Source organism: Anoplophora glabripennis, unplaced genomic scaffold (assembly GCF_000390285.2).
Source record: "Anoplophora glabripennis isolate ALB-LARVAE unplaced genomic scaffold, Agla_2.0 scaffold140, whole genome shotgun sequence".
Classification (NCBI taxonomy): Eukaryota; Metazoa; Arthropoda; class Insecta; order Coleoptera; family Cerambycidae; genus Anoplophora; species Anoplophora glabripennis.
The window spans coordinates 719,689-747,678 of record NW_019416526.1 but is presented as its reverse complement, the minus strand read 5'-3'; the positions used below and the strand labels follow the sequence as shown (position 1 = coordinate 747,678).

Genomic DNA, 27,990 nt, shown 5'->3' with positions numbered 1-27,990 from the left:
GAAAATATGTAATTTTTTATTTACTATTATCAAATATAATAATGAATTATAATATATGGGGATCAACACCTCTAAGTCTACTTTCATTTGAATCCCTTGAATCTGTCTCTGATATATCAATTTCTGGATAAAGTTGATACTCCAAATTATCTTTTACATCATCACTCAGTATTAGCTTCAAAATATCCTTTTTCCTATGTAATTTTTTTGGAGAATAACTAGGTTTGAGGCTGTACTTACCGACAGCGATATCAAAAAACATGTTTGGAGTCACCCATTTTGAGAAAAATGGGTCTGAATTTTGAATTTCACTTAGAGAGAGTTCGAACGAATCTGAAACTCTTATCTTGACTTCGTTCCAATCTACGAATTCTTTTACATCATCTAAACATGTAAATATCTTCAAGGTTTCTTTGTAACGGTTTAGATTAAGGTTTGCACTTTTGATTAAGAACTTTTTATGCACCCCCATCTTTTTCATGAGCATAATGACGTCTAGTATGAAACCCTTTGCTTCTTCCTCTTTTTCCGATGACATCAGCAGAGGTATTTTACCTGCTTTCCAAAACACATTATAGACCAAATGAAGGGGAATATCGTCATACACATTTTCTCGAACAACCTCAAAAAAGTACGATTTGATAGGATCTCCCACTTGATGTAATGTATCATGTTTCAGGTGTATGGATTTTGTTATTGTATCTATAGTCGTAGAGAGAGTTTCCTCTATCATTATATTTAGTGGTCTGCAGATTTTACTAATTGTATATGATTCATTTTTCACAACAGTTAAGTCAACTCGACTGATAACTTGATTCCAAACGTCAAAAGCGTCATGTTTGGAATGGACATTTTTGGGAGAAACAATGTACGGACCTAGCAGGATTTCTCCTACTTTAAGAACAACATCTTTTTTCTTGAGCTTATAGTTCCCTCCGAGTTTACCGTCGATCCACCTTTCTATATATTTCATAAAATCTGTTGAAATATCAGGGTACCTGTCAAATTTTTGTTTTAACAACTGATTCAGCATCGAAGGTAAAATCCTCTGACCAGTGTACAAGAAAAGCTGAGGCAAGTGGTAACCCACATTATCCGACAGTATAAAGGAATATATATTTTCAGGATCATTGGTAACGTTTATTATTTCATTCTTTTTTAACCCAGATTTTAATTTGAGCGTACCGTCTAAGAAATTATCATCATCAGAAGTACTCCACTTATTCAATATTGCAGCCTTCAGTGGCACGGATTGAACGAAATTTGAATTAGTACTACAGGTCGTAAATATTACAAACTTTGTCTCGAGGACATCTTTTCCAGCACCTTTCAATTGAGCTAGATATTGGTACTGTTTTTCCACATGTATCTTAGCTTCCTCCAATTGCTCAATTTGTTTAAAAGCCTGTGTAATTTTTTTGCATTGTATGACATAAAGAACCTTTTTTTCTTTGTAGGTTATATATATAACCACGTCTCCGAAGACTTGCCATTCCCTATCGTTCACAGATAACTTAAAGTCTTCGACATTCTGATCCAAAGCTAAACGTAGGCTAAGATATGCCGTTAGGGAGTATATGTATGCTTTATAGTTTAAATCCTCGATTCTGTCAAGGCGGATTTTATATTTCTAAAAAATATAATTGCGCCAAATAATTCTAGAATTGTGCATTACACTTAAAAAGTATATTTTACCTGTCTGATAAAGTCAATTTGACCAATTTCATCCTGGGTGCCTAAAATAAAATAATAAGTTGGTAATATATTTACTTCTACTCAATTTGGCTCGAATTTTCAATATTAAAGAAAAAAAAAATTTGTAATGAATTAATGATAGTCATGGTATATCATGGTCATGGATAATGATAAAATATATATAGTAAGTATTGGTTAAATAAAAACAAAATTTCTTTATGAAATTATGTTCAAATTTTTCAGTCGGATAATTTTAAAAGGGCGAGTCAGATTCTTTAATGGGTCTTGAAAATAGACCAACAATAGTAACAGAAAATGTGCAGAAATAATTTACAATATATTTTTTCAATGCAAAATTAAAACTGCACAAAGCTGAAAATGTGGGCAGTGAATCTTTTGCTTTTTTAACATACAGGGTGTCCCGAAATTAGGGGGCAATATTTTTACAGGGTCTTCTATGTCGAAAAAGATTACTTTTTCTTTATATAAAAGTGGGTCCAAAAATTCTTCCTAAGGAAGTTATAGCCACTTAAAGAGCCCACATTGATGATAATGATGTTTTTTTCTAAATAACTCCAAAACAAGTTTGAGATAAATTTATGAAATTTGGAAATTTGCTTAACCTTTACGTGCTCAGTCCACTACTAAAACGAAATTTATAAATTTTTATCACATACGTTCCAATACTGGGGGGGAGGGGGGTAAAATTTACCGTAACTTTCTTTTGCTTTGACTATTTTGACTTTTGACTGAAAAGTATGAAATTTCAGAGTTTTTTAGTAAAAAAAGGTACTCTAGGTCCATATTGGTAAAAAGTTCCGTTTTTGTGTAAAATCCGTTTAAAAATAATGTTACATGTGTTAATCACCAGGAAGCGAAATAGGCCTCTTGCAGAAAAAAATATTTTAATAGTTTTTGTAGCTACACTGAATACTACAAACAATGTGTAAAGGTTTTGTTATATTAATTTATTTTTAAAAAGTTATTAGATATTAAAGTTTTAATCGGTTCGCTTCGCGCGCAAACGCCATAGACTGGGATGTCGACACGTTAACGTCATCGGTAAGTAAATGGCAAGCGCGACATATACAATAACGCGTTTCGACAGCGCAGCTGACTGCTTTGGTTATTAAATGTGTGGAGTGGTGTCAATAAGCAGTACGATACCTTATATTACATAATGGAAATTTGTGAAGTTAAACTTATAATACCTATGGCAAATCCCTCTAAACCATATAAATAGTCCAGAAAACATCTATTTCAAAAAGTCCATATTTGGGTAAATCGTATATCTACGGAGATTTTTGGCTTTTTGTCTTTCAAATATCACTAGAAATGAAAATTTTTCTATGCGCATAAAAAAAACGGGGCTTAACTTTTAGCATCACAATATATTAAAAAAATTCAAAAAAATATTTTTCTTATTTAATTTATTATTTTTAGTAAATTATTATTTGACAAAGTAAAAAAAAACTTGAAATTATTAAAGAGTAATACAATAAACTAACAGAAATAATTGAAAACTTCACTATTAATAAAACTTAATTTTATCTCAATAGTAATTTTTATAGCAAATGTTCAAAACAATTTTAATGAATATATTTTTCAGCTCAACTACAACAAACTACAACCTTCATCCTAGCCCACAGAAAGTAATCTAGAGGATTTAGGTCTAGAGATCGAGGTGGCCATGGAATGGGGCCACCTCTATCTACCTGCCTGCCAGGAAAGTGAGGCGGGGCCCCATTTTATTGATAGTGTAACGTTAAGCGTATGTTTAACGATATATCATTTTGCAGAAAGTTTGAGAATCCTTCTGCATTCAGACAAACGGTGAACTGAATTGGTCCAAATAGCTGGTCTCCTAAAATTCCTGTCCACATATTTATTGCCAATCTATTTTGAAAATTTTTATGCCATATTGTCCGTTGTTTTGTCTGACCAGAAATGGGTATTATATGAATATCTGCTAGCTCTACATTCGTAAAATGTTGCATTTTCGACTGATAACGATTCACAAAAAGTACATAACTGAAATGTCAATGCAAATGACGCCAAACGCAGGTTTTGAGCGACGACAAAAAATATTGACAATTTCGTTTTACACATGTAACATTATTTTTAAATGGATTTTATACAAAAATGGAAATAGATCAAGAGTACCTTTTTTTACTAAAAAAACTCTGAAATTTCATACTTTTCAGTCAAAAGTCATAAAAGTCAAAGCATAAAAACATTATGGTAAATTTTACCCCCCCTCGCCCTCAGTGTTGGAACGTATGTGATGAAAATTTGTAAATTTCGTTTTTGTAGCGGACAGAGCATATAAGAGTTAACCTAGTTAACAAATTTCATAAATTTATCTCAACTGGTTTCGGAGTTATTTAGAAAAACCATGATCAGAGTGGCACTTTTAAGTGACTATAACTTCATTAAATAGTTTTGGACACGTTTAAAGAAAAAGTAATCTTTTTCGACATAGAACACCCTGTAGAAATATTGCCCCCTAATTTCGGGACACCCTGTATACTTAGTCATGATAATAATTTTTTATAGAAAGGACTAGTGACCAATTTGAATATTTTGAATATAAAACACAGGAAAAATGAAAAATATAAATTGGTGTAGAAGCTTCATTTCCTCTACAGGGTGGTTCGAATTTTATGCAGAAAACTTCGAGGACAGATAGATCTCTATAAAGTAATAGAAGTTTGCCTTATAAACATAGGTGTGGAACGGCCTCCTTTTAGAGATACAAGGTGTTGAAGTTGTTAAAAAAAAAGATTATTTATTTGTTTCTTCGGAATCTATCAACTGATCTCAATAAAATTTGGTATGGATAATGTATGATAGTAGGCCTTGCATTCCCTAAAATATGAGCTCTAAAGGTTCAACCAGTGGTGTACAACTGGACAGGGGTCACCCCCTTTTTATAAAAAAAACCTACGCCACTGTATCCACTGTATTTTTTACAAGTTATTGTAACAGATTTATATTATAATGCACTAAATACATAAAAAAAGGTGACTTGAATTTTTTCCCTAAGGTTCACCATTTTCAAGTTATTCACACCAATACAATCCCCTGTGGCAGACACTTCAATCCATAATATTACAAAAATATTTATGTTTACGCTTAAAAGTAAGTGCAATTTGTAAGCACATGAACAAAATTCTTTCCACATCACCTGTGAGGTAGTGTTCCTGGTGTGTTTTAGTTTCCCCTGGAGGCCTTATCTTTACAAATAAGAACAATTTAAATAAAAATAATACTTTATTGTGAATTATTCCGAGCCATACTTTCACAGAAAATTTGTGTTGAAAAGATCTTGTCTCTTTTTGTGACCAAATACCCAGATTGTGAAAATTCACTACCCACTATCTCGCCTTATCGGTCCAAAGTATTTCTAGTAAGAATTCAAACAACCACTGCTAAAAATTTGGGCATCTCTCTGCATCTCCCAGAAGTAAATTTTGCACAGGTTGTAAATGGTACAGATTCCTGCCATCCTTAAGTAGAACTTTTCAAATTTTCGATGTACTCACCCCAAGTTGCCGAGACGTTCTTCATGTATTTATAGCCCAGGATCGTCGTCAAATGCTTTTAAAATTTCATTTCTGTCTTTAATTGCTTCGTCATGATTTTCCAAATATTGTTTTAATCCAAAAAGATGAAAGAGATGAGTGTAAATTGCACTTACTTTTAAGCATAAACATAAATATTCTTGTAATATTATGGTTAGAAGTATCTGCAACAAGGGAATTGTTTTGGTATTAATAACTTGAGAACGGTGAACTTTAGGGAAAAAATTCAAGTTACCTTTTTTACGTATTTTGTGCATTAGAATATAAATCCGTTACAATAGCCTATAAAAAATACAGTGGCGTAGGTTTTTTTAATAAAAAAGGGGGTGACCCTGTCCAGTTGTACACCACTGATTGAACCTTTAGAACTCATATTTTAGGGAATACAAGGCCTATTATCATACATTATCTGTACTAAATTTTATTGAAATCGGTCAATGGATTCCGGAGAAATAAACAAAAAAAATAATTTTTTTTAACAACTTAAAAACCCTGTATCTCTAAAATGGGGCCGTTCCAGACCTATGTTTATAAGGCAAACACCTACTATTTTAAAGAGATCTATCTGTCCTCGAAATTTCCTGCATAAAATTCGGACCACCCTGTATATTTTTACTTTCCAAAAAAAAAATTGAGAAAAATTTTAAGACTATGTTGAAGAGAAACCATTCTACGACCCATGTAAAGTGTGTCCCAAAAGTAACGCAGGATTTGAATTGTGCACCATTTTTAATCCGAAGGGTTGCCATCATTGTGCAAGGTCACATATTATAGTAAACATGTTGCAGTTTGTCAAGATGGAGCACTATATGACGATAAATGAGCGAATAAAGACTGTGAAAATTCATTACAAAAAAGAACGGATCACCAGCATAAAACCCACATCACACTGTCACTATTTAGGTATACAGTGGGTTGTTCTTGAATGACTCGAGTATTGTCTCTGCCCCAAATTCGACAGTTTTGCTTGTTCATATACCCATTAAAATGGAAATGTGCTGTCCACTTGTTGATTCTCCAACATCTAATCAACGAATGTCCATCTCAGTAGTGGTCTGGTTTCAATTTCTGGGTTAACTGAATCTTGAATGGATGCAGATTGCAGATCTTTTGTTAAAATCCACTGCATTGTGCTTTTTGAAATGTTTAATTGCAGTGGCACACTGCAGTTACGGGAATTTCCATTACACTATCACTCAGGGTAGCAATATTTTTTTTATTGTCTGCAACCGACCCTGTTCGTACAAATTTGGCAACTAATGGTTTCACAGTTGTTTCATTCCTTCTATCCAAAATTTCACATAATTTGTGCTCAGTCTCAGCTACATACTCTCTGTACCCAATTGTAATGAATTTTCAGAATCTTCTGTTGCTCATCAGTCATATAGCGCTCCGTTTTGTCTAACTTGTTTACTACAACATGTGACTCTGCACAATGTTGCCAACTCTTCATAAAGGAAATGGCGTACAATTCAAATCCTGTGTTACTTTTGGGCCCCCTTTATATACAAGCTTTTTTTCTTGGAGTAAAATCTTCTATAAATTACTAAAGCAGTACTGGTAAAACCTGACTCTCCCTACATAATATGCATTTAGTAAATTATTCCCATAATTTCAAATTTACTCACCAATGATAAGTTTGCGAGATCTCCTGCTACTGCGATTAACCTTTAAGTAGAAAATATTTCATGTTACATTTCAAATACATATGGGGTTCTAAATTCTTTCTTGATGTTCTTTGTAGACAAAATTGTAGACAAAAAATAAGACAGATACATTTTTAAAGAAAAATGATAAAAGTGATTTTTGTGATACCTTAAAAGAGCTTTGAGATATATTATTTATATTTTTGAGTATTTTAGACTTAAGAATTAGGATACTAATTTATGCAGTATTAGCTGTGTTCAGTGAATGGTCGGACCGGTCATAGTGGTTCAGCAGACAAATAAATATTTCGTTGGTCAGCCCAATCAGCTGATTGGGAATATTGGGCAGGTTTTAATAGTTACTAACAGCCGTTTGGCGAATTGTTTGACCATTCGTTGAACACAGCTATTATTCTAATTCCAAATGTTGTACAAAAGATAGTTTTAGGACATGAATAGCATAATTTCATCCCCATCTCTTTTATTTATATGTAATTATAAAAAACATGAAGGTATAAAGCTAATTCCAACTAACTCAAAACTTTTTTTTTTTAATCTTATCAAATGAAGGCAAACAATAATGTTCTTCGATAACAGAAACTTAAATATGTAAAAGATATCTAACCCCACAGACAAAACTCCTAACTGCTGATCTTGCAGGAAACAACTGCATTATAGGCTACATGCACCAACTAGCATTGAATTACACCAACAATACCTAGTAAACAGCTAGTAATAAATAATTAATTGTTTATAAATAAAAACTAAAAATAATATGTCTAAATATAATTAATATAAAAATACATACCAAACAGCTAGTAATAAATAATTAATTGTTTATAAATAAAAACTAAAAATAATATGTCTAAATATAATTAATATAAAAATACATACCTGATATACTAAAATTGTTAGATAATATAATGTATTAATTGAAACAAATGTCTTGTATTTTTTTTTTCTTTCATCATCCTCGAATGAAAATAAAAAGTTACCTATGTATTAAATATTGATAACCACACCCTACAATTACTCACCCTTATGGATTAAAATAATACTGCATACATTAGTGCCCACATGCCCTAAGCCAAAATTTAAAATGTGTGTAAGATATCTCAAAAAAAATTAAGTAAGGTTATATTTAGATGTTTTAGGATAATGATAGTTTTTACCTGAGCAGAAGCTGTAGCTGATTTTGTTTGACCTAAAAAAATCAAAAGAAACAAACATAAATAGAAACATTAGTGAGCATGTTAAAAATTCTATAAAAAAAAAGTATGTAAAATACAACGGAAATCATTTGATTTATATTATTTAATATAGGTAGATATATTTGTTTAAAATTTACTTGCCTGTAGTAAATCGTTTTAAATTCCTTTTATGGGTTTTACTTCCCAAATGTGCTTTGTAAAATTCTTCCCCTCTAATAGTTCTGTTGCAATACTCGCATTCAAATCTCTCTTCCTCACCTAAAACATAAACATTTAGTATGGCCCTAGTATTTAACAAAATACACATACTTTTGCCAGATTCCTTCTCACGTTCTCTATCTTTTTTACGAAGTTTCTTTCGATGGCCTCGACTTTTAAGGTGGTTCTCAAAATCATTTTTATGTATATCAAAAATTTCACAAAGGTCACAAGTGAGTTTTTCGGCAGCTGTAAATGAAATAATATAATAAAAACTGTATGCTATGTCATACTATATTATACTATAGATATGAAGGATACTAGAAAAAATATCTACTTGTAGGTAGCTACAATAGAAACAATTGACTGTGTTTGTCTATTAACTCAATATTAGTAGTTTACGCTTTGTATTCAATAATACTTTTGTTATCAATCTTTTTCTAATTAATTATACACAATCTTTTTCTACTTGTGTGACAAACTTATTGAAGTTTATTGATTATTTTCTTTCATGGTTTTGCTTAAAAAAACATTGTTTAAAAAAAAATAATTTTATGGGAATGAACTGAGACCAAGCAGAAATTACTCTTATTGAATATAATATCAGATATCTATAGGCTTATAAGTTAATAAATTCATATTTTTCTGGTAGTATAAGATCACTGTAGGTTAGGTGGCATAGAAATGAATACAGAAATAGTTCAGTAATTTGTGGAATACAGATTATGTTGAAAAATAAAATTATCAAAATTGTCTCTTGTTTCAAATGTCAAAGAGAATTTTTTTTGTGCTTCATAAAAAATATTTATAAAGTACCTATGTTTTATTAGGTATAATAAGACGTTTCTTTCAATATATTTGTGAGGTAAAATTGAGAACATTTTAAATTTAATTGATATTTTTGTTGCAAACAACTCAATCAATTATCAATCGTCATCATCATTTAACAGATTACTTTATCTATTTACTAACCTGTCTGATAAATATAGTATCAGATCGAAATCAGAAACGTACCGAAGTTAGTAGACAAGAAAATCAACGTAAAGTTTTGAATATGCAAAAACTAATAACATACTGTAAGTTTGTGATTTTAATTAATTATTATTATATTTCTCCAGCCGCAAATAATAAATCACTTTAAATTTATATGGAACAATGAAAATAATGTGAATGGATACATTTTTCGTTAGAAATAGGTACTTTGATAGTAAACAGTTCGCAATTCATAACTAGATGCTAAGTAAGCATTTATTATTATTAGTAGCTATGTAAATAAACTAACATACAGTCACCAGCAGAATTAACAAAATCCTTTACACTAGAATAACCTGCTTCCATGTTTGTTCTCAATAACTAATTCACATTTTACATAAAGTGATTAAAGTGGTAAGTTATCTAATCAGAATTACTCATATGATAGTAGAGTTTGTTCAGAATGATTACCTATATATGACTATACTTTATTATAAACCCAATTTTTGATACTCGTATAAGGAAAGTAATATAATAATTATACAATGAATACATGTATATAGTTTCTTTTTTTGCTTCATCCTTATATTTACTTGTTTGCCTTCAAGGTCTGACAAGAGAGGCCACGAGGCCACACCCTGTGACCTGTGAGTCACCGATTTGGCCAAATCTGTGTATTTGAAATTTGAAGAGACTACTAGCAAAGAGAATAAACAAATATCCTTTTTGCTACTAGAGAGTCTCTAGTGCAGTATATCCCCAAACTGCTAGGGTGCACAACTTGGAAATAAGGGAGAAATTTCTTTCGAAAGTATTACGCTCACGGCTCACCATGTGTATTATAGATACAAGTTCCAAAAATTCGATTTACTAAAGCTGTCGTGGCGAAATAAACACTGTGTATTTCTTAGCCCTCGACGATTCGGGTCCGAAGTCCGAGACTCTACCCGTGTAGGTACCTATTTATTATGTTTTTCTATCCTCCTTTCTTTATGGAAAATAGTTTGTTTGTCAACATAATTCAACACTGAAATGCCCAGCAATTTGTCAAATGTGCTATGTTTGCACCTGACAAATCAAAATTTTCATTAAAAAAAAATTTAGGAAAATATTATTATATATAGATTGCACAAAAACGCGAAATCTCAAGTGAAGATTCCATACGAACTAATTCATTGATCCATCATCAATAATCAGTAGGTACCAATTTTACAAAAAATAATCAAATACGCGTCGCGATTTGCATCAAAACTTTCTGAAAAGGGATTTTTTTCAAAACGTGAATGAACTATGTCTTGCCTTTGATAAACTAAAAGAACCTTGTGTTTGCTCAAATGTTGCTTTTATTTCTTATAGCAGATGCCAGTTAAATTTATGCTTTGGTCGTTTTTATGATATTAATCACCCAATTGTCCATCGCATATTATTTAAAATTTTCGACAAATAAATATTTTCTGTTAAGAAAAGAAGATAGAAGAACAAAACAAATGCACGGGTATAGTCATATATGTATATACATACATAATACTGTACTAGGGCTTTGGATATCTACACTAGTGACTCTATAGTGTCTAGTGAGTCTCTTTAAGTACACAGATACTTGGCCAAATAAGAAAACCACAGGGTGTGGTTCCTCCTTATCTTTTCACGGATGAATTTAAAAAATGATTAATCAGTTAGAATTTTTTATACAACTGTTTAATAGATAATTAATATATGTACCTACTTATGAATTATATTATTGTAATACATGATTACAAAACGTGAGTATTCAATTAATAAAATAAACAAATCCGTTTTTTTTTATTAAAATGTAAAATTAATGACTATTCATAAATAAAATAAAATTATGGTCCATAAAATATTCAAAGGAAAATTTTTCTCCTGTAGGTCAAAATGGAAGATGAATTATTAGAATTAAAGGTATGCAATGAAAATAATGGGACTGATACCAACAAAACCACTAACCCCCAACTGTTACTGAATGTTGTCCTGAACAACAGAAATGATGAAATTGATTCCACAGTAAAAAAATATTCAAAGGATATACTAAACCACAAATTTACGGACCAAGACAATAAGAACATTATATTAATAGCATGTATAAATGAAAGAGTGACTAAAGACACATTAAATATTTTATGTCAATCCGTGAAAAGTCATTTCTACTACAGCATTGACTGCTTCGATGAAGCCTGGTATAAGTGGGAACCACTGCATTATGTAGCAAGAATCGCTGATCCAGAAAAACTTACAGTATTACTGGACAATGCTGTGACTGTGAACTGTTTGACCACATTTTCAGAGAATGCTCTTCACGTTTTATTAGAATACCAACAATGTGTAAAACCATTTACGACCCTTTTATACAATGGTACCGAATCCAGAGAATGTATAATAGTCAATTCAGAAAAAGAAAACATATTTCAGTGTGCAAAAATACTCATAAATAGAGGCATAGATGTAAATCATAGCAATTTCTGGAATGAGACACCAATTTGTACAGCTGTAAGGTACCGATACATAAGAATTACTGAATTATTACTCACAGTACCCAACATAGATCTTGACAATTACAAGGAGGGAAGACTTACTATTAGAGCTTATTTGAAAGAAAATCATATACGACAAGATACTCTTTCTCAGTCGAATGTTTTATATGAAGATCCTGTTAAAATTCTTTTTGATTATCTCAAATCTGGAGATGAAGAAGCTTTTGTACAATTCAATAATGAAAATATTAAAGATTATGCAAATTCTATAGATGGGGACAGTGAATTTAATACGTCTGGAAATATGCTACAGTACTGCTTTAAAAAGGGTTATTTAGAGTACTTACAGCACGATTCGTATGATGAACCACTAACAACAAGCAGTATAACTGACAATCTAATGTTAGATGTTTTTTATTCCAAGGGCCTAGGAAAATGTATAGAACATTTACTGAATAATGGTGCAGATCCGACAATAAGCTACAGGAAATTTTCTCAACCCCTACTGGAAGCTGCAGCCGTTGTAGGATATTACCCATTCGTAGCAATATTATTACAACATAAAGCATGCAAAATTACATCTGATGACATATTTAAAATTTTACCAAAACTATATAAAGGAAACTGTGAGTTAAAAAATCACGAATTCTACAGAAAATGTGTATTAAGTTTATTACTAACTAAATTACTTGATTTAAAAGGTAACGAAATATTGAGTAGCAAAAAATTAGGTATCTTAAACAGTATTTTACATAAATTAAATTTAGAATGTGATGATGAAAAAGAAGATGATTCTGAGAATATCTGCCGAATTCTGAAACTTGGTGCATCTTTAGCTAAAAAAGTGGAAAAGAAAAAAATGATTATAGAAAAAATTCACCCAGATATATTAAAATTACATTTTGATGACTGTGTTGAAAATAATTTACTTTATTACAACAGTATTATTGAAGATGACAAAGACAGTTATTCTGAAACAAGAACTTTGCATTTTCTAGCTAACAGCTACAAAAAAAGTGAATTATTACGACACCCTTTACTCATTCATTTTATCCACAATAAATGGCTTCGAAATTTTTACTTTTTCTATATTGACTTATTTCTCTATTTCATATTTCTTCTTAGTACTTATGCATACATGGTGTTATCACACAGAAATCATTATAACCAATTTTTAAATTTAGTTTTTTATATATTATTAACCGTACATTTGCTAAAGGAGTGCATTCAATTATTTTTTCTGTACCGGTTCAAGTATTTCATTGATGCCTCAAACTATTTGGAATTGACAGTTATTATATCTTCGATTATTAGTATTCATAATTATAATGAATACAGTGCAGTAATTGCTATATTGTTCTCTACCATCATATTTGTTATGCTGCTCGGACAGGTACCTATATGTGCTAAGTATACAATTATATTTGGTTCGACAAAATATTTTCTACAATATGCTGGTTTTTATTTCATTCAGTTTGTAGCATTTGCATTAGTTTTTTATATAATATTCCCATTTAATACGACTGTCAAACAGACCCCTGACAATAATTTAACAAACACCAATTTTACAAAAGAAGATTTAGGCGACACCTTGGCAGATGTTTTTAAAAACTTATTTTATACACTTATACTATTCACTGGAGAATTTGGTGACAGAGTGTTAGAACCAGATATGTTCCCCGTTTTTGGAAGAGTTATAATGACAGTTTTTATTTTTTGCATGACAATTATTTTGAACAATTTACTTGTTGGATTGATTGTTGCAGATATGGACGAAATGCAGAGAGCCGGAAAATTGTACAAGCAAGTTAAAGTGGCAAATTTTATAGCAAGGATGAATGCCATTGTTAAACGTTTGTATGAATTCAAAACAAACAATTTTATTAAGTATATAATAAACTTTCTCCACATATTCAAAAAGGGGAAAAATAAAATTCTTGATTTGACTAAATGCAAGCACACATCTGTATTTGATGATGAGAATTTGAAATATTTGAAAGCTATTAGAAGTAAAAAAAATACATCGTACAATGTAGACCTCCTAAAAGATGTATACTCTTTAATCCAAGACAAAGGAATGGAATTTCGAAAAAAAATAAAAAATTCTAAAAAGTAATTTCTAAAATCAAATGTATAAAATATTGTAGCGGCCATAGCTTTATTAAGAACAAAAGTTATGTGAAAAAAATTAGTAACGAAGTCAATAATGATAAGCAAAGAGTGATATGTTATTTATTACTAAAGGACCCCGCAACTATCCTTATGGAAAACCGGTCCCAGTCGAATGATACAAAACTTTGCTGAATGATAGTCCTTAATGTGTCGATCAAAAAAGTCCATGGGACCTAGGTCTGAAAAACTACTGTTCTGGAGTTACAGCCTTCTGAAGTTATCCAATCCACGGGCTCGATGACGATCAAGTCCAATGATTTACGGGCGAGTAAAAGCAAATATTTCTTTATAAAGTGGCCAAGCTGGCTGTTTCTTGATGTATTTTCGTGTGCTTCACTTGATGGTCATCGAGCACATGGATTCGAAAATTTCAGAAAGCTGTAGCCTTCAGACACATTGGGGACTATCATTCGGAAAAGTTTTGTGCCATTCGACAGGCAGGATCCTTTTCAAAAAATGTCAGATATTTACTTCTTTGTCTATAAAATAGCTCTCTTCTTCTCTTGTTCTTTGCATTGTAATTTAAGAATTTCCAGCTCCATATGTCTTTTCTATACATTATGTTAAAAATTGTACTTATTTAAATTAATTTGAAATTTTACAACAAATTATCTTTTTTAATATAACTACTGTTTAATAACATCTTTATCTTTTTTCTTTCTCTATGATTCCACCACTACCTGTCTGCATATTATGTCATTAAACCATGGCACCTAATTAAAATTGGAATTAACGTTGCCGATTAAAGATTAATTATTCAATTACAGCCATATCCATATAAGCTTAGCTTGTAGACTTCGTGGCAGTTGTTAAGGGCAAAACAATTTGCAGGTTGCCACGTAGTCCATTTAAACTTCTTGACGTTTCAAGAGACATATGGCTCTCATCTTCAGAAGAAACTCTGAAACTGGAGAAGGCCTCTGATGATGTGGCAAACAACCTGGAAATTGTTCAGCCATACATATACACCTTTCTCTTTCCATCTGAACATACATATCCAGATTTGATAATAATAAATTAAAAAATTGGAAACCATGAAAAAGTAAAACAAATGCTGCATATATATTTTCAAAATTTTTAGGGGCAAATTTCCAGATCACATACGTTATATTAATACACATGGATATAATATAAAAATTCACTATTAACTGCTCATGAATATTAAGAATCATCATTTCTATATCTAATAGACAATGTAGTGCTTACCTATTTACTTATTTCGGGTTCTTTATATTAATTACAGATTTGATTAAACCATTAAGTTCTATTCAAGATGTTGTTTATTCATTTTTCCAATCATATTTACAACTCTCTAGTTCTAGTAGGTACCTTACCTCCATCTCATTAAGACTTTTATATAGACTACCCTGACTACCTACTATTCACAGTTCTTACTCACGATTGTATGGATAGCATTGTTTCAATTACTTCATTCTATTACTTACACCAATCAGTTTTCTTGTCTTTAAATAAAAATACTTTGCACCACTTAATTTATAGTTAGAAAATTCGTTAATAAAGGCAGTTAAAGTTTATGTAAATACATCCTCCATTTCTAACTCCTTGCGGTTTTAATATGTGTATTTATACGTATTTTAAAAAAGCTGTTTTATATTTATCAACTCTTCATTTTCGATGAAATGAATATTTTGTCAAATAAGAATACTATATAATTATATAGTATGGTAAATTATAAATTTGAAAACATAAACATAACCTAGTATATTTACTAGGTTAGGTAAATAAAGTTAGATTAGAATGATGTTTGACAAATAAAATAATACACCCAGAATAACGTGTACAACGGAAGACCGTTGACTCAAAATAGGCCGATTTAGGCTAATAATTCACCTATATCCGAAATCGCTTCGTTTGGCCGCTAGGTGGCCTCAAAATTAGTAATTTTGAATTTTCTAAATAACTCGAATACGTATTAATCGATTTTGATTATTTTTGTCGTGTGAACTTTTGCTTTTAATCTACGCAAATTTTGGTGTTATATAGAGTATTTCTTAAAACTTACAACTCTTACAAAATTGATGTATGGTGATAATATTCCTTCATAACTTTTCTCTTTCAGACAATAATGACAACTATTTTTTATTTGATGGACAATTTAATTATGCACAATTTACACGATGCAATTTGGATGTACATCCAGGATGATTCATCTTCGGTGAAACCGATAGTTAAAAAGGCTGAACTGTTTATCTTGGATGAAATATTGATGAAACGTTATGATGAATTATCCTCGATGTACATCCAAATTGCATCGTGTAAATTCGCCTTTATAGATTTGACAGTAATTTTTTTAATTACTGTTTTACTACAAAAAAAGAGCCAACTTCATAATCAGAAATAGTTTCTTTAAAAATTAATGTCGCCTGATTTGTATCCTAGGTCACGTGACCTAGGGCAAATAGCTGCCGCTTTTGCTGTTCAGTGTTCATGTTGGAACAGCTACAAGGCACATAAAGTCGGTTTGGCTCCATCCATAGTACCTATACTGTCAAACACAAAATGTCAAATCTATGACATATGCAACGGCTTTTGTTTTTATTTACAAATTACAGAAATTATTCGCTGTGCCTCTGCTGTATTCAAGTATTCAAGTTTGGATTATAGTATGTTATGTGTGCATTGATTAACTAGTGGCAATTTAAGTGGAAATGGAATCTTTAGAAAGTTATGTGGTAGGAATATGTCAGAACATGTGCCCCGATGAAGAAATAAAACTGTTAGTAATTAATTCAGTTTTATTAATTTAAATTTAATTTCATTCTTCGACTTTCCACAGACGAGAAAAAGAAAGTCTCCTGCATACTTTGGAAGTAGTGCCAGGAACTGAAAGAGACCGTAAACCAAAAGCTGATAGAAGCCGTATGGTCAAAACATTTTGTCGGTCTGCAGCAGGAAAATCTATGCAAGACCCAAAAAATTTAAGACCGCCAAATATTTTGTTAAAAACATTAAATTACCTTTTAGATGAGTAAGAAGTAAGAGATACTGTTCATTAGATATTACTTAATGTTTTAATTTTAGTATTATATCTAGGAAAGATTTACCTTGGACAGTGATTTATGATTTTGTAATGGATAGGTTAAGGTCAATAAGGCAAGATCTAGTCATTCAGAATTCTTCTAAAGCCTATTGCATCAGTATTCTTCAACCTATAGTAAGATTTCATGCATATGCTTCATATAGGTAATGAATTAAAATATTTTGGGCATATACTTAATCTAACTTATTGGCAGAGCATTAGATGTTAAACTCTTTCAATAAATTTATATTTTTTTTAATGAAAACCATTTCATTGAAATTTCAACTATTAATTATTTAACCTTTGTCTCCATTTTCTTTTTTTTTTTTCTATGTATAAAACCGACAACTAATAATTAAATGTTTTTTTTTTGTTCTATATATTAAAGTGTATGGTTTTCAGACTATGTGAGGAAAACATAAACAGTTTTGATCCAGTTATAAACACAACTCATTTACAAGAGTGCCTAAAAAGACTTTTGTGTATGTATGATTGCTGTGAGGAGATAAGTGGTAAGGATGGCGAAGTATATTCATTTTTAATTGAAAATAGACCACATTTTGAGGCTTTATATTTAGTCTTAAATTTAGGAGATTCTGAAGCAATTATAAGACCTTTAAATTTATCTAAAATATGGAGGTACGTAATAATACTTTGTTTTATTTTGAAAACAATTAAATTTTTATTTAAATTAATAGAACTGACGTGGTAGAAACTGCTTTAGAACTATCCCTTTCATATACAAACAGTAATTTCATCAGAGTTTGTAGACTAATAAAACAGCTTCCAATATTACTTCAGGCTGTGGCAACCCTACACTTACCAAAATTGAGAAGGTTTGTGGCATGTCTACAAATTTTGAACATTAAAAGTTTATGAATACTATTTTAGGACTGTCTTAAAAATTATGTCTGTAGCTTATAGTTCTAAAAACTTAATTTTTCCTGTACATGTTCTAAAAAGTCTATTGTTGTACAATAATGACCGAGATGTATTCAGTGACTGTAAATATTATGGATTAGAAGTTCGAGACAATGGAATTTGTTTTTTAAGGAGTTCGTTCAATGATAATAAGATGGTGAGCACATTTTTGGTATTTTGTTTTATAACTTTTATTCTTTTGAATAAAATGTTTTTTTATATTTCATTGATACTTTCAGCTGCCTCCGTCACATCAAGATTTTGTCGATCAGAAGCTAAATGATGTTAGTGTCTCTACTTTAATTCTGTTTGGAGATGAATGAAAAATGTTTTACGTTTTATATTATTTTGTTGTGTTTATATTTTTTTTATATACCTACTTAAATATATTTACCTTGATTTTTATTTGTTAATTTTTTATTTAGTAATCCTGTTGTGATTGAATAAAGAAATGATACATTTAAAGTAAAGGGTCAACACCTGAAAATATTAGATTCCACTAACTTCATAATCGTTAAAGATATTGGGAAAGTAAAACAGAATTTGTGCGCTAATTTTTCACAAGAAATTAATTTGTTTTGTCATATACAGGATGTAACTTTAAGTGGTGGTCAGTGTTTTAGGGGTAATAGTACTTGTTTCCCAGAATACTAATATGCAAAGAATTTTAATTTTAAGTTGAGTTAATTTGTCATTTTAAAGTGGCTATATATAACTATGAATATTGAGTATTTGTAAAAATTTTTATTGGGATACGCATGTACATACATAATAAATGATAAATAAAAATACTAATCTCATGAATTTTAAACATTTCAAGTTTCTAATAAAAAGTATTTGTTACTATATTTTTAAAGCACTGTGTTTAGTTTGTGAATCTCAGTGTCTTACTCTAATAGGTTAAGTGAATTATCTACAATAATATCAATCCACCTGATGTGATATAACACCGTGTCATTTTATTACGTTTATTGGTTTACAACAGCGGTCGTCAAACTTTTACGACTTGCGGAACCCCGCCAACATTTCGATTTTTTCAAACACATTTTTTACTGATTATCTAATATATTTATAAATATGTACTATGATTAACAAAATAAATATTTCACTAAGTAAAAATAGTAAAGTAAGTAAGACTAAAGTTAAAGTGAATATTTATTGAGTAATTAAAAAAAGAGTGGATGTGCTTGAATATTTTTATATAATATGTTAAAATCAGGTGCTATTATCGTAAGTTGCAATCACATTTCAAATTCTGCATTAAGCGCATTGTGATGCTTTGTTTTTGTCGCTACGTACGTGAAAAATGATTTTTCGAACATGTACGTAGTTGCAGAAGGCAGTAATACATTTATTGCCTGGTCCGCAATTTCAGGATATTCCTTATAAATCTCTAGCCAAAAACCATGGGAAAGGCGACGTAACCAACGTGAAGAACGTTGTGCCACTTATAAGATATAAGCCGACTACTTGCACTTGCATAAGTAGATAAAGCTCTTATAGTAACTTATAAAAATAAAAAGTTTAAGACTATAAATTTTTTGAATTTTGTAATTATCGATAATAAAATTTTAAGTTTTTGAGCCGCGGAATCCCCAGAGAGGTTGTATGGAACCCCAGGGTTCCGTGGAACACAGTTTGAATACCGCTGGTTTACAAAAAGATGTTCCTAATGCGGTAGATAATTCCGCGACTTTCTGACTTAATTTAAGTAAAAAAACAAACGCCCAATGGCAACACTAGAATTTTCAATGTTTTATTACATTCATTTTAAATTTATTAGTGTGCGGGATGTTTGTAATATTAGTAAGTGTTAGCTTTTACTGGAATGGAAATAGAATTTGTATAGTGCAATGTTGTAATTTATTAACTTTAATTTTATATTTATATATTTAGTAAAGTGTCTTGTGTAGTATAAGTTTAACTAAATTATTTGTTTTAGGTTTTAGCGACGATATTGTTTGTCGTTGTGTATAAACAATTTAGGGTGGCCCAAAAAAAACGAATATTTTTTTTTCGTGTCTCTTGTGAAACTATGTTAGTTTATCATGTTTTAAGAGCTCCCTCAAAAAATCAGGTCAAAAAACATTTTTTTAGAGGTCGCTCAAGATTTTTAAAAATTTCCAAAATCGTAAAAAAATTTATTTTTCTCGTTATTTTATTATTTTCTAGGTTGAACAAAATCTCGATTCTGAAAATTTCAAATCTATATTTTAATTTCTAAAGGTCACTCATAATTATTTTAACTTTCAAAGTAGTATGCCTGTTTTTGAGCGACCTCTAAAAAATAAATATCAACGAACTAATCATTTTTTTTATTGAATTTGATGAACAAAAGAATAGAAATAAATCACGACACACTTAAATTTTAAAAATAAAAAATTATAAATAATTTGATAGTGCGGTAGTAAATTTTGCCTCGAGAAATTTTTTAAGTGTCTCATGATTTATTTCTATTCTTTTGTTCATCAAATTCAATAAAAAAAATTATTAGTTCGTTGATAAGTATTTATTTTTAGAGGTCGCTCGAAAACATTTTAGGTACACTACTTTTAAGTTAAAATAATTTAGAAATTAAAATATCGATTTGAAATTTTCAGAATCGAGATTTTTTCAACCTAGAAAATGATAAAATAATGAGAAAAGAAAATCCAATGTTTGCTGATTTTGGAAATTTTAAAAAATCTTGAGGACCTTTAAAAAAATTTTTTTTGAGGGAGCTCTTAAANTTGAGGGGGCTCTTAAAACATGATAAACTAACATATTTTCGCAAGAGACACAAAAAAAAAATTCGTTTTTTTTGGGCCACCCTAATAAACGTATAAAAATCGAGAAATGTGAGATTTGACAACAATGCGTGCCATAGCCCCCAAATGGGTATGCATTCACAGTGGCGTGCGTAGTGTTTTAATTTACCCTAGACCTAGACTATTCAGAGGCGAGCTACAAAAATTACAATAAAAGAAAAACAAATTCAATTTTGAACAGAATTTGAAAAAATAAACTTAGGATATATATTTTTAAAGATCAAAAATAGCTTCCGTATAAATATAACCCTCATTCAAAGTTATCTCCTGTATAATAGAAAAGAATTATTTTTTGAATTGTCTTTCATACAAATTATGGGTATAACCTTTATATTTTTGTTACTTAATTAAACCTGAACACTGAAGATGAAAAGGTTTAATTTTCACTAATAAAGCCGATTGATATAAAGAATAAAATTAAGAACAAATTTTTAAAAGATCATTGTGTCAAATCAACTATCATATCACTGAAAAGTAGGTGAAATTTTATAGGAGTTAAAACATTATCTTACTGTGATTATTTTTGGAAGTTATTAGACAAAAAATGTCAAAATTATATTGAAAATGTCATTAATTATAATGTAGAGCAGTGGAAAAATAAAATAAAAACAATTGAGCAACGCATTTCAGATATATTGATACCCACTCTGTTTTTTGTACATTCTCAGGGTTACAGAGATAGTCTACTTTAATGTCAATATACAGGGTGTTCCTAAATAAGTGTCGCAATGGAAAACTCTATATTTCTCTTGAAAAGAGAAACATTTTTTTCCTCTTCCATTTTTCTCTCCGGGCTTTTGTTTTCGAGATACACGGTGTCAACATTTTTTTTCAGATTTTTGCCAATATCTTAGGAACCGTTTGAACTACAGGACTGAGCTTTTGTACACACATTACCACTATTAATAGCCACTTGTGGCGAATGTTGTTGAATTTCGTTAAATTTGTTAATTATTATTATCTTTTAAATTACAAAAGATTTTCGAAACATTAGCAAAATGTTTGTTTTTGTTCATAAAATGTAATTTTTCTTGAAAAGCAATGAACCAAGAGAACTCTTTTTGTGTAAAATTCATTAGCGCTTCAGATTTTGCTGTCAAATGTCAATTTTTCCAGTGGTGTAAAAGTTAGAGGGGTAAAAACCCTTACGATACCTTAAAATCTCCACCACTCAATGAATTCGAGAAGGGTGCGGAAAAGTAGCTATTAATAGTGGTAATGTGTGTACAAAAACTCAGTCCTGTAGTTCAAACGGTTCCTAAGATATTGGCAAAAAAATTGTTTCTTTTTACAAGAGGAATATACAGTGTTCCATTGCGACACTTATTTAGGAGCACCCTGTATATGACTAAAACAAATTTGCCACGAGCATATTGTATTTGCTTATCTCCGAATATCTTCGGAACTATTCAGAATTTTCCAAATTTAAAAACCGACCTGTGACATGCACAAAATTCTGCACATTTAACCACTTCTGTATCTCTTAAAATAATGAAGATACCTGTATTGGACAATTAAAAAGTTGTAATCCTGTACTTATCCATAGAAAAAGTAATTCATGATTTAGTGGAATTGTTTGCAAGTAAATGAAAATAATTTAGGCTAGTTGAGTAGTTAAAAAGACATTCTCTTTCTTTTGTTCCCCCAAGTGTCAAAATTTACCAAATGTCATGACCAATTCTTGATGATAACAAAAAATGCATTTTTGTCCATGAAATTCTTCAAAAACTATGTCCTGTTGAAATGGCAGTTGCTGCAGGTAAGCAAAGTTATAGGTGACCCCACACTGTAAATGTAATCATTTAGTTGATTGTGCCGCAGAGAGAACTTTTAGGGAAGCGTATGGTTATAAGTATCAAGGAACAGTACCGTCATCACTCCCATCCAAAGTAATTTATTCTACTGCACCAACAGGTGTTGGTTCTGGTGTGGCAGCAGGTACTACCGAATATATTACAATGAATCTTTCACCATCATACGTCCTTAACTCATTGCGGGCTGTCAGGGAACCAATAGTGGACTACCAAGAAGGAAGAGGAGTTTCTAGGAGCGAGTAAGTACTTTTTATTGATCTGAAAGTGATCTGTTTAATGGGACATTAAAATTGACACAGTAATTTACACCTTATGAATTTGTCGAAAATGTTAGGAATATTTTACAAGCTAACACTGAACTTCGGACATTCTTTTGATACATTTAGGATATATTTTAGTATACGTTTGTTTTTAGATCAGTATCATTTTTGGCACTAATAACATCTTTATGTACACATGCATACACGGCAGCTATCACTATTTTAGTGATGTTATGGAATTTGGCCCCTTTGCTCGATGGTTTTGTGTATTTTGCCAGATTTGTGGTTGACAAATTAATCGAGATATTTGAAACAAGGGATAAAAAAGAGAAAATTATGAAAGCAGCTGTGTTTGCGGGTGAAATTATTGTTATTCTGTTTATAATATTCTTAATAATGGGTCTCATTTTTATGCCCGTTTATGTACTGACGGCGAGGATTATAGGTAAAATTTGGGGGATGATTGCTTGGTAGACTATTGTATAATAAACTCTATGATCTATAATTTTTTTTTATTTGTGTTTGATAGAAAATTTACAGTCCACGATGTATTATACTTACACTTTACAATTTATCATCCATTTTACATAATGAATAACAATCACATTTTAAATTATAGATTAAGAAACAACGGAACCCCGAAAAAGCATTTTTTGCTAGTACATACATAAAAAAATACATAAAAAAAATCAACCCTAGAATCAATAAAACACTTAAATCCTAATGATTATTAAAGCAATACGCTACACTCAGTTCCCGGATACTTTGGTAAATTTAATTCATACTTTTCTGCAAGTTTTGGCGGTACAAAACGACCCCCTAAATAGTGATATTTTCCTCGAAATTTTTGTGCACATTTTTTCGGTGCAGTTAGAGATATTAATAGTTCAGGTTTAATACCTCCACCTTCTGGTTCGCCTTGCTCTACATCCCACCCACTTGGAATATCGACACTGCAAAATAAAAAAAAATTGAATTTGATTTGCAATGAAGGTAAAGCCACTATAGAAAAATCGAGAACACGAGTTTTTTCGAGATGGAGCACCACCACTCACAAGCATGCTCCAGGAGTGCTTATTGTAAATTGTGAGAATGTACGCGATAATTAACTATTATACCTAGAGGCGAGATTGAGCCTCAGATCATGCCGAAAAGAAGAGGATGAAGAAAATATCAATATAGAAGGACAATTATATGGTGCAAGCATCTCTCATTGAAGATGTAAATACATATAACGATTTTTTTATGCTGAATGGCAACAACGACTTTGAAAATGTTTTTCAAAAAACCACTGTTTTAACTGCCTGAAACATAACTCAAAAAGTTTTCAATGAATCGATTTCAAATTTTGTACAGAGCTTCACAATAACACAATTCAGGGAACATCGTAGGGGTTTTTCGATTGTTTAATAATTTTCATTGTCATTAACAATTTAATGTAAAATTTTTCATCTTTCAACACTTTTAATTTTCACTGAATCAACAATTATTAATATTTTTTTGATTTCCCTAAGATGTTCTCTAGCTTTTAATTTATATTAGAAAATTTTTGTTTTTTGTTCTAATATCATTTGTCAATAAGTAACATTTCCAAAAATTTAAGTGTATACAGGGTGTTTGGTAAGTCGATGCATTCCTTGCAGGAGGTTATAGTACAAGCGATTTGTGATATATTTCCTTAATATACCAATTCCGAAAACGCTTAGTTTTCAGGATGTTAAAGTTTTAATAAAAAACAAATCCAAATTTATAAATATTGCAATATTTTTATCGTAAAACATGTACTGTTGTTAATTGTCAAAGTTTGTAAAATTTCATTAAAATATTCTGAGCGGTTTCCGCAATATTTATAAAGGACCCCGCACTTTTCTTATGGGAAGTGGGTTTCGGCCAATTTTTTTGAAACTTCGCAGGTTCATAGTTCTTAAAATGTAGATCAAAAGTCCCAATGGGCACAAAGCCCCAATTCCACCCCTTCCCCCTCAAAAACTGCCTCCAAGTAGCGGGGGCGATTTAACTGATTTCTGCATGTAAAACAATTTATTTTTTTAATCAACCCAACAACGACCCCAAACAACCACATTTTTGATTATCAAACTGCCCCACTTGACATCCCACATTTTATATGAAGACTTTAGGGACTACTATTTACCATAAGCCACTAAACTTAGACGGCGGACACTTCCAACGATTTGCAGTGATCATTAACACTTTGATTTTCAAAATAGTCGTGACTGTTTTCATGGCAGCCAAACGGAATATATATATTTTTACAAAATATTGGACGTTGTTAAAGTTTTACGGTTGTCCGTTTATAAGTTGAAGTGTTAAAAATAAAAGTTTGTGATGACAATGATTACAGAACAGATTTTTGTACTAATTCTAAAATAAGGGCATTGTAAATAGAGTCACATTAGAAAAGAACATGAAATCATGTACAAATGATTTGGAAAATGGTGTACCGACAAAAGGGCAGTATACTTTACATAGGATACAAATTTTCTGAAATAGGTACATCACCCCCAATATAACCATATTTTTGGGTCAACTGCTAGGTACCCATTTTAGGAATACAGTCGGTGTATTATTTTCAACAAAATGTATATATATTTTTTTATTCTGTCATAAGGGGTCATCCATAAATTACGTATGGGCATTTTTTCACATTTTCAACTCCCCCCTCCCCCCATGTAAAGAAACCGTAAGATTTTTCATAACCCCCTCCCCCACCTTACGTAATACATTACATGATTCAATTAATTTTTTTTTATAAAAAAAAAGCTTCACAACTTCTAATTATAACATTTATTAATATATTTGTTATATTATAAATACATAATAACATTTATTAACATATTTGTTATATTAGAGGAGAAAAAAATGAATATCGACATTTTTGGTCACGAAAAACCCTCAAATAAAATTTAGCTCTGTCGCAGTTGTCACATTTTAGGTTTAGTTATAGCTATAATTAATGTAGATTATATTATTACGTAAGAATTTCANTATAGTCATTAACGTTATTGAAACTGACAGCTGCTATACAGCTCGTTGAGAAATGAGGTTAAGTTGGTCGCTATAAGCTACTCCCTACGTCCAATGTGTCAGAGCCAACTTCGACCACGTTTTTATTTGAACGCTCGTTATTAGAAAATTTTTGTTTTTTGTTCTAATATCATTTGTCAATAAGAAACATTTCCGGCCATACAGCCCTCTCAATAAAAGGTGTCATCGCTTACCATCACCTACAGCTGCCATTTTAAATCCAAATCGTTTGAAAAAATTCACATAATACCTAAAAACATGTAAAATACAGGCAATTTGTCCTTGGCACTATATCTTGTAACAATTTTTCCCTTAAAATTTCCAAAAATTTAAGTGTATACAGGGTGTTTGGTAAGGCGATGCATTCCTTGCAGGAGGTTATAGTACAAGCGATTTGTGATGTATTTCCTTAATATACCAATTCCGAAAACGCTTAGTCTCTGATCTACAGGATGTTAATGTTTTAATAAAAAAATCCAAATTTATAAATATTGCTGAAACCGCTCAGAATATTTTAATGAAATTTTACAGGCTTACAGGCTAATATTTTATTAATCAAAATTTGAAAACTTGTGAATGCAGTTCAATATATAGATACTATCAGGATATAGTGTAGTACAACTTTTACTGCACTCTTTATTATATTAGTGTACACTAAAGAATCATTGATCATAAAAAATACGATATTAACATACCTGGCGATTGGAACACTTGTCATCTTCATGAGATTTACTACAGGCACAAATGTATCTCGTATAGGCGGCTTAAAACTGAATCCGAACAAAGCATCAACAATTAGTCCGAACTGAGTATCAACAGTGGATTTCTCTGGTAAACACTCTGTAATGGGTATATTCATTGAAGCAACCTGGTGAGTGAGATTATGATATAGTTCTTTATCAGTTCTTTTTGGGTAGTATACTATAGGGTTATACTCGAATAATTTTAAATGCCTTGCACAAACTAAGCCATCTCCGCCATTATTACCAGGTCCGCAACATACGAGTATTGATTTGTCAGCAATCTGTTCCTTAGGATATGATTTGGCTATGGCTGTAGCACAACTTAAACCAGCCAATTCCGTTAATTGATCAACAGAGAATCGGTATTCATTAAACAGTTCTTGGTCTATCTTGATAGCCTCTTCTTGTCCAAGGTATTTCACCATATTACAGAAATTAAACTGACTAAATGACCTGTGGATAAAATTTATTTTAACCTGAAAATTGTTATCAATTAACTAATAGATCGGAAGAAGTTTATTGTTACCTTTTGAGCCAAAATAATAATGTTAATGTTCATAACTTTTAGGGTTATATTTAAATGTCAGTTATCAGGTTATCACAATATAAAAAACTACTGTATTCATGGTTGCATAAATACGGCAAAATATTTACATGGATTTTTTATTTACTTTAAAAAATAGAAACGAAGAAAATTTGCTTACCTGTAGCACTTTTGAATTCGAAGTAAAATGTTAGAATAACAAATATAGTTACTATGCGATATATCTACCGTATTGTGTTGTTTATTTTTGTCTTCTTTATCTTATAATTTCCGGCCTATTTTCAATTCCGATAAAAATTTAATAATGTATATACAATAACAATGGAGTCTGCCACATCCTCAGTTATTAAATTGAAGTAATGTGACACAAAACTTGACTCATATTTTTATTTTTGCAACAAATCGTCATTTAGCTAACAATTAAAAAAAATAAAACTGTAACCATAGAAAAAATAATATTCCATTTTCTATGACTGTAACTTAGTAGACAAGACATTTAATTATCTGTTTGTCTCCATCTATGGTCTATGGTAGAATCTCATAGAATAGAATCACAGCCAAGGATGTGTAGTCCATGATCACAGCATAGAACAAATTACGGAATTATATCCTAGACTCACGGAAAATATATCGTAGTGGATTATACATAGTGCCATATAATATAGAACCTTTTATGTAACCAGTATTTTAGTTTCTAATAGATGGCACAAGCATTCGCATTTAAAATATGACCTAAATGAACTTGAATAATATATCAAGTACTAATCATTCTCAATTTTTTGTATCGTTTTTAATTTTTTCGCTAGCGGGAAATTTAAAATACCTACATGAAAATAAGATTCAAAT

The 27,990-nt window shown here is 30.7% G+C and overlaps 5 protein-coding genes across 10 annotated transcripts; 3 read left to right on the top strand and 2 right to left on the bottom strand.

The window, feature by feature from the left end:
* Positions 1-2: 2 nt before the first annotated feature.
* Positions 3-9,705, bottom strand: LOC108905512. Its single transcript, XM_018708394.1, has 7 exons — positions 9,621-9,705; positions 8,446-8,583; positions 8,278-8,394; positions 8,098-8,129; positions 6,908-6,947; positions 1,696-1,736; positions 3-1,630 (listed from the first exon to the last, which is right to left on the bottom strand). Exons 1-7 carry the CDS (start codon positions 9,670-9,672, stop codon positions 47-49), a joined length of 2,004 nt encoding a protein of 667 aa, XP_018563910.1. The 5' UTR covers positions 9,673-9,705; the 3' UTR covers positions 3-46.
* Positions 9,338-14,239, top strand: LOC108905511. Of its 3 annotated transcripts, none has more exons than XM_018708392.1 (2): positions 9,338-9,410; positions 11,197-14,239. In XM_018708392.1, exon 2 carries the CDS (start codon positions 11,203-11,205, stop codon positions 13,912-13,914), a length of 2,712 nt encoding a protein of 903 aa, XP_018563908.1. In that variant the 5' UTR covers positions 9,338-9,410; positions 11,197-11,202; the 3' UTR covers positions 13,915-14,239. The 3 variants fall into 3 exon arrangements, with proteins under 3 accessions (XP_018563908.1, XP_018563909.1, XP_023310630.1); XM_018708393.2 differs by lacking the exon at positions 9,338-9,410 and adding an exon at positions 9,665-9,720; XM_023454862.1 differs by lacking the exon at positions 9,338-9,410 and adding an exon at positions 11,048-11,069.
* Positions 14,240-16,503: 2,264 nt separating this feature from the next.
* On the top strand, positions 16,504-18,316 carry LOC108905510 (SAC3 domain-containing protein 1-like). The gene is made up of 7 exons (XM_018708391.1): positions 16,504-16,707; positions 16,768-16,959; positions 17,013-17,174; positions 17,413-17,649; positions 17,709-17,846; positions 17,902-18,088; positions 18,171-18,316. The coding sequence occupies exons 1-7, from the start codon at positions 16,640-16,642 to the stop codon at positions 18,252-18,254; spliced, it is 1,068 nt and encodes a 355-aa protein (XP_018563907.1). The 5' UTR covers positions 16,504-16,639; the 3' UTR covers positions 18,255-18,316.
* A 4,189-nt stretch (positions 18,317-22,505) lies between these two features.
* Positions 22,506-23,286, top strand: LOC108905501. The gene is made up of 2 exons (XM_018708377.1): positions 22,506-22,791; positions 22,968-23,286. Exons 1-2 carry the CDS (start codon positions 22,697-22,699, stop codon positions 23,284-23,286), a joined length of 414 nt encoding a protein of 137 aa, XP_018563893.1. The 5' UTR covers positions 22,506-22,696.
* Positions 23,287-23,305: 19 nt separating this feature from the next.
* On the bottom strand, positions 23,306-27,532 carry LOC108905506 (NAD(P)H-hydrate epimerase). Of its 4 annotated transcripts, none has more exons than XM_018708383.1 (3): positions 27,127-27,201; positions 26,553-27,076; positions 23,306-23,765 (listed from the first exon to the last, which is right to left on the bottom strand). In XM_018708383.1, exons 1-3 carry the CDS (start codon positions 27,157-27,159, stop codon positions 23,543-23,545), a joined length of 780 nt encoding a protein of 259 aa, XP_018563899.1. In that variant the 5' UTR covers positions 27,160-27,201; the 3' UTR covers positions 23,306-23,542. The 4 variants fall into 4 exon arrangements, with proteins under 4 accessions (XP_018563899.1, XP_018563901.1, XP_018563902.1 ...); XM_018708385.1 differs by lacking the exon at positions 27,127-27,201 and adding an exon at positions 27,305-27,532 and having other exon boundaries at positions 23,522-23,765; XM_018708386.1 differs by lacking the exon at positions 27,127-27,201 and adding an exon at positions 27,305-27,532 and having other exon boundaries at positions 23,522-23,765; positions 26,553-27,053.
* Between the last annotated feature and the right edge of the window lie 458 nt (positions 27,533-27,990).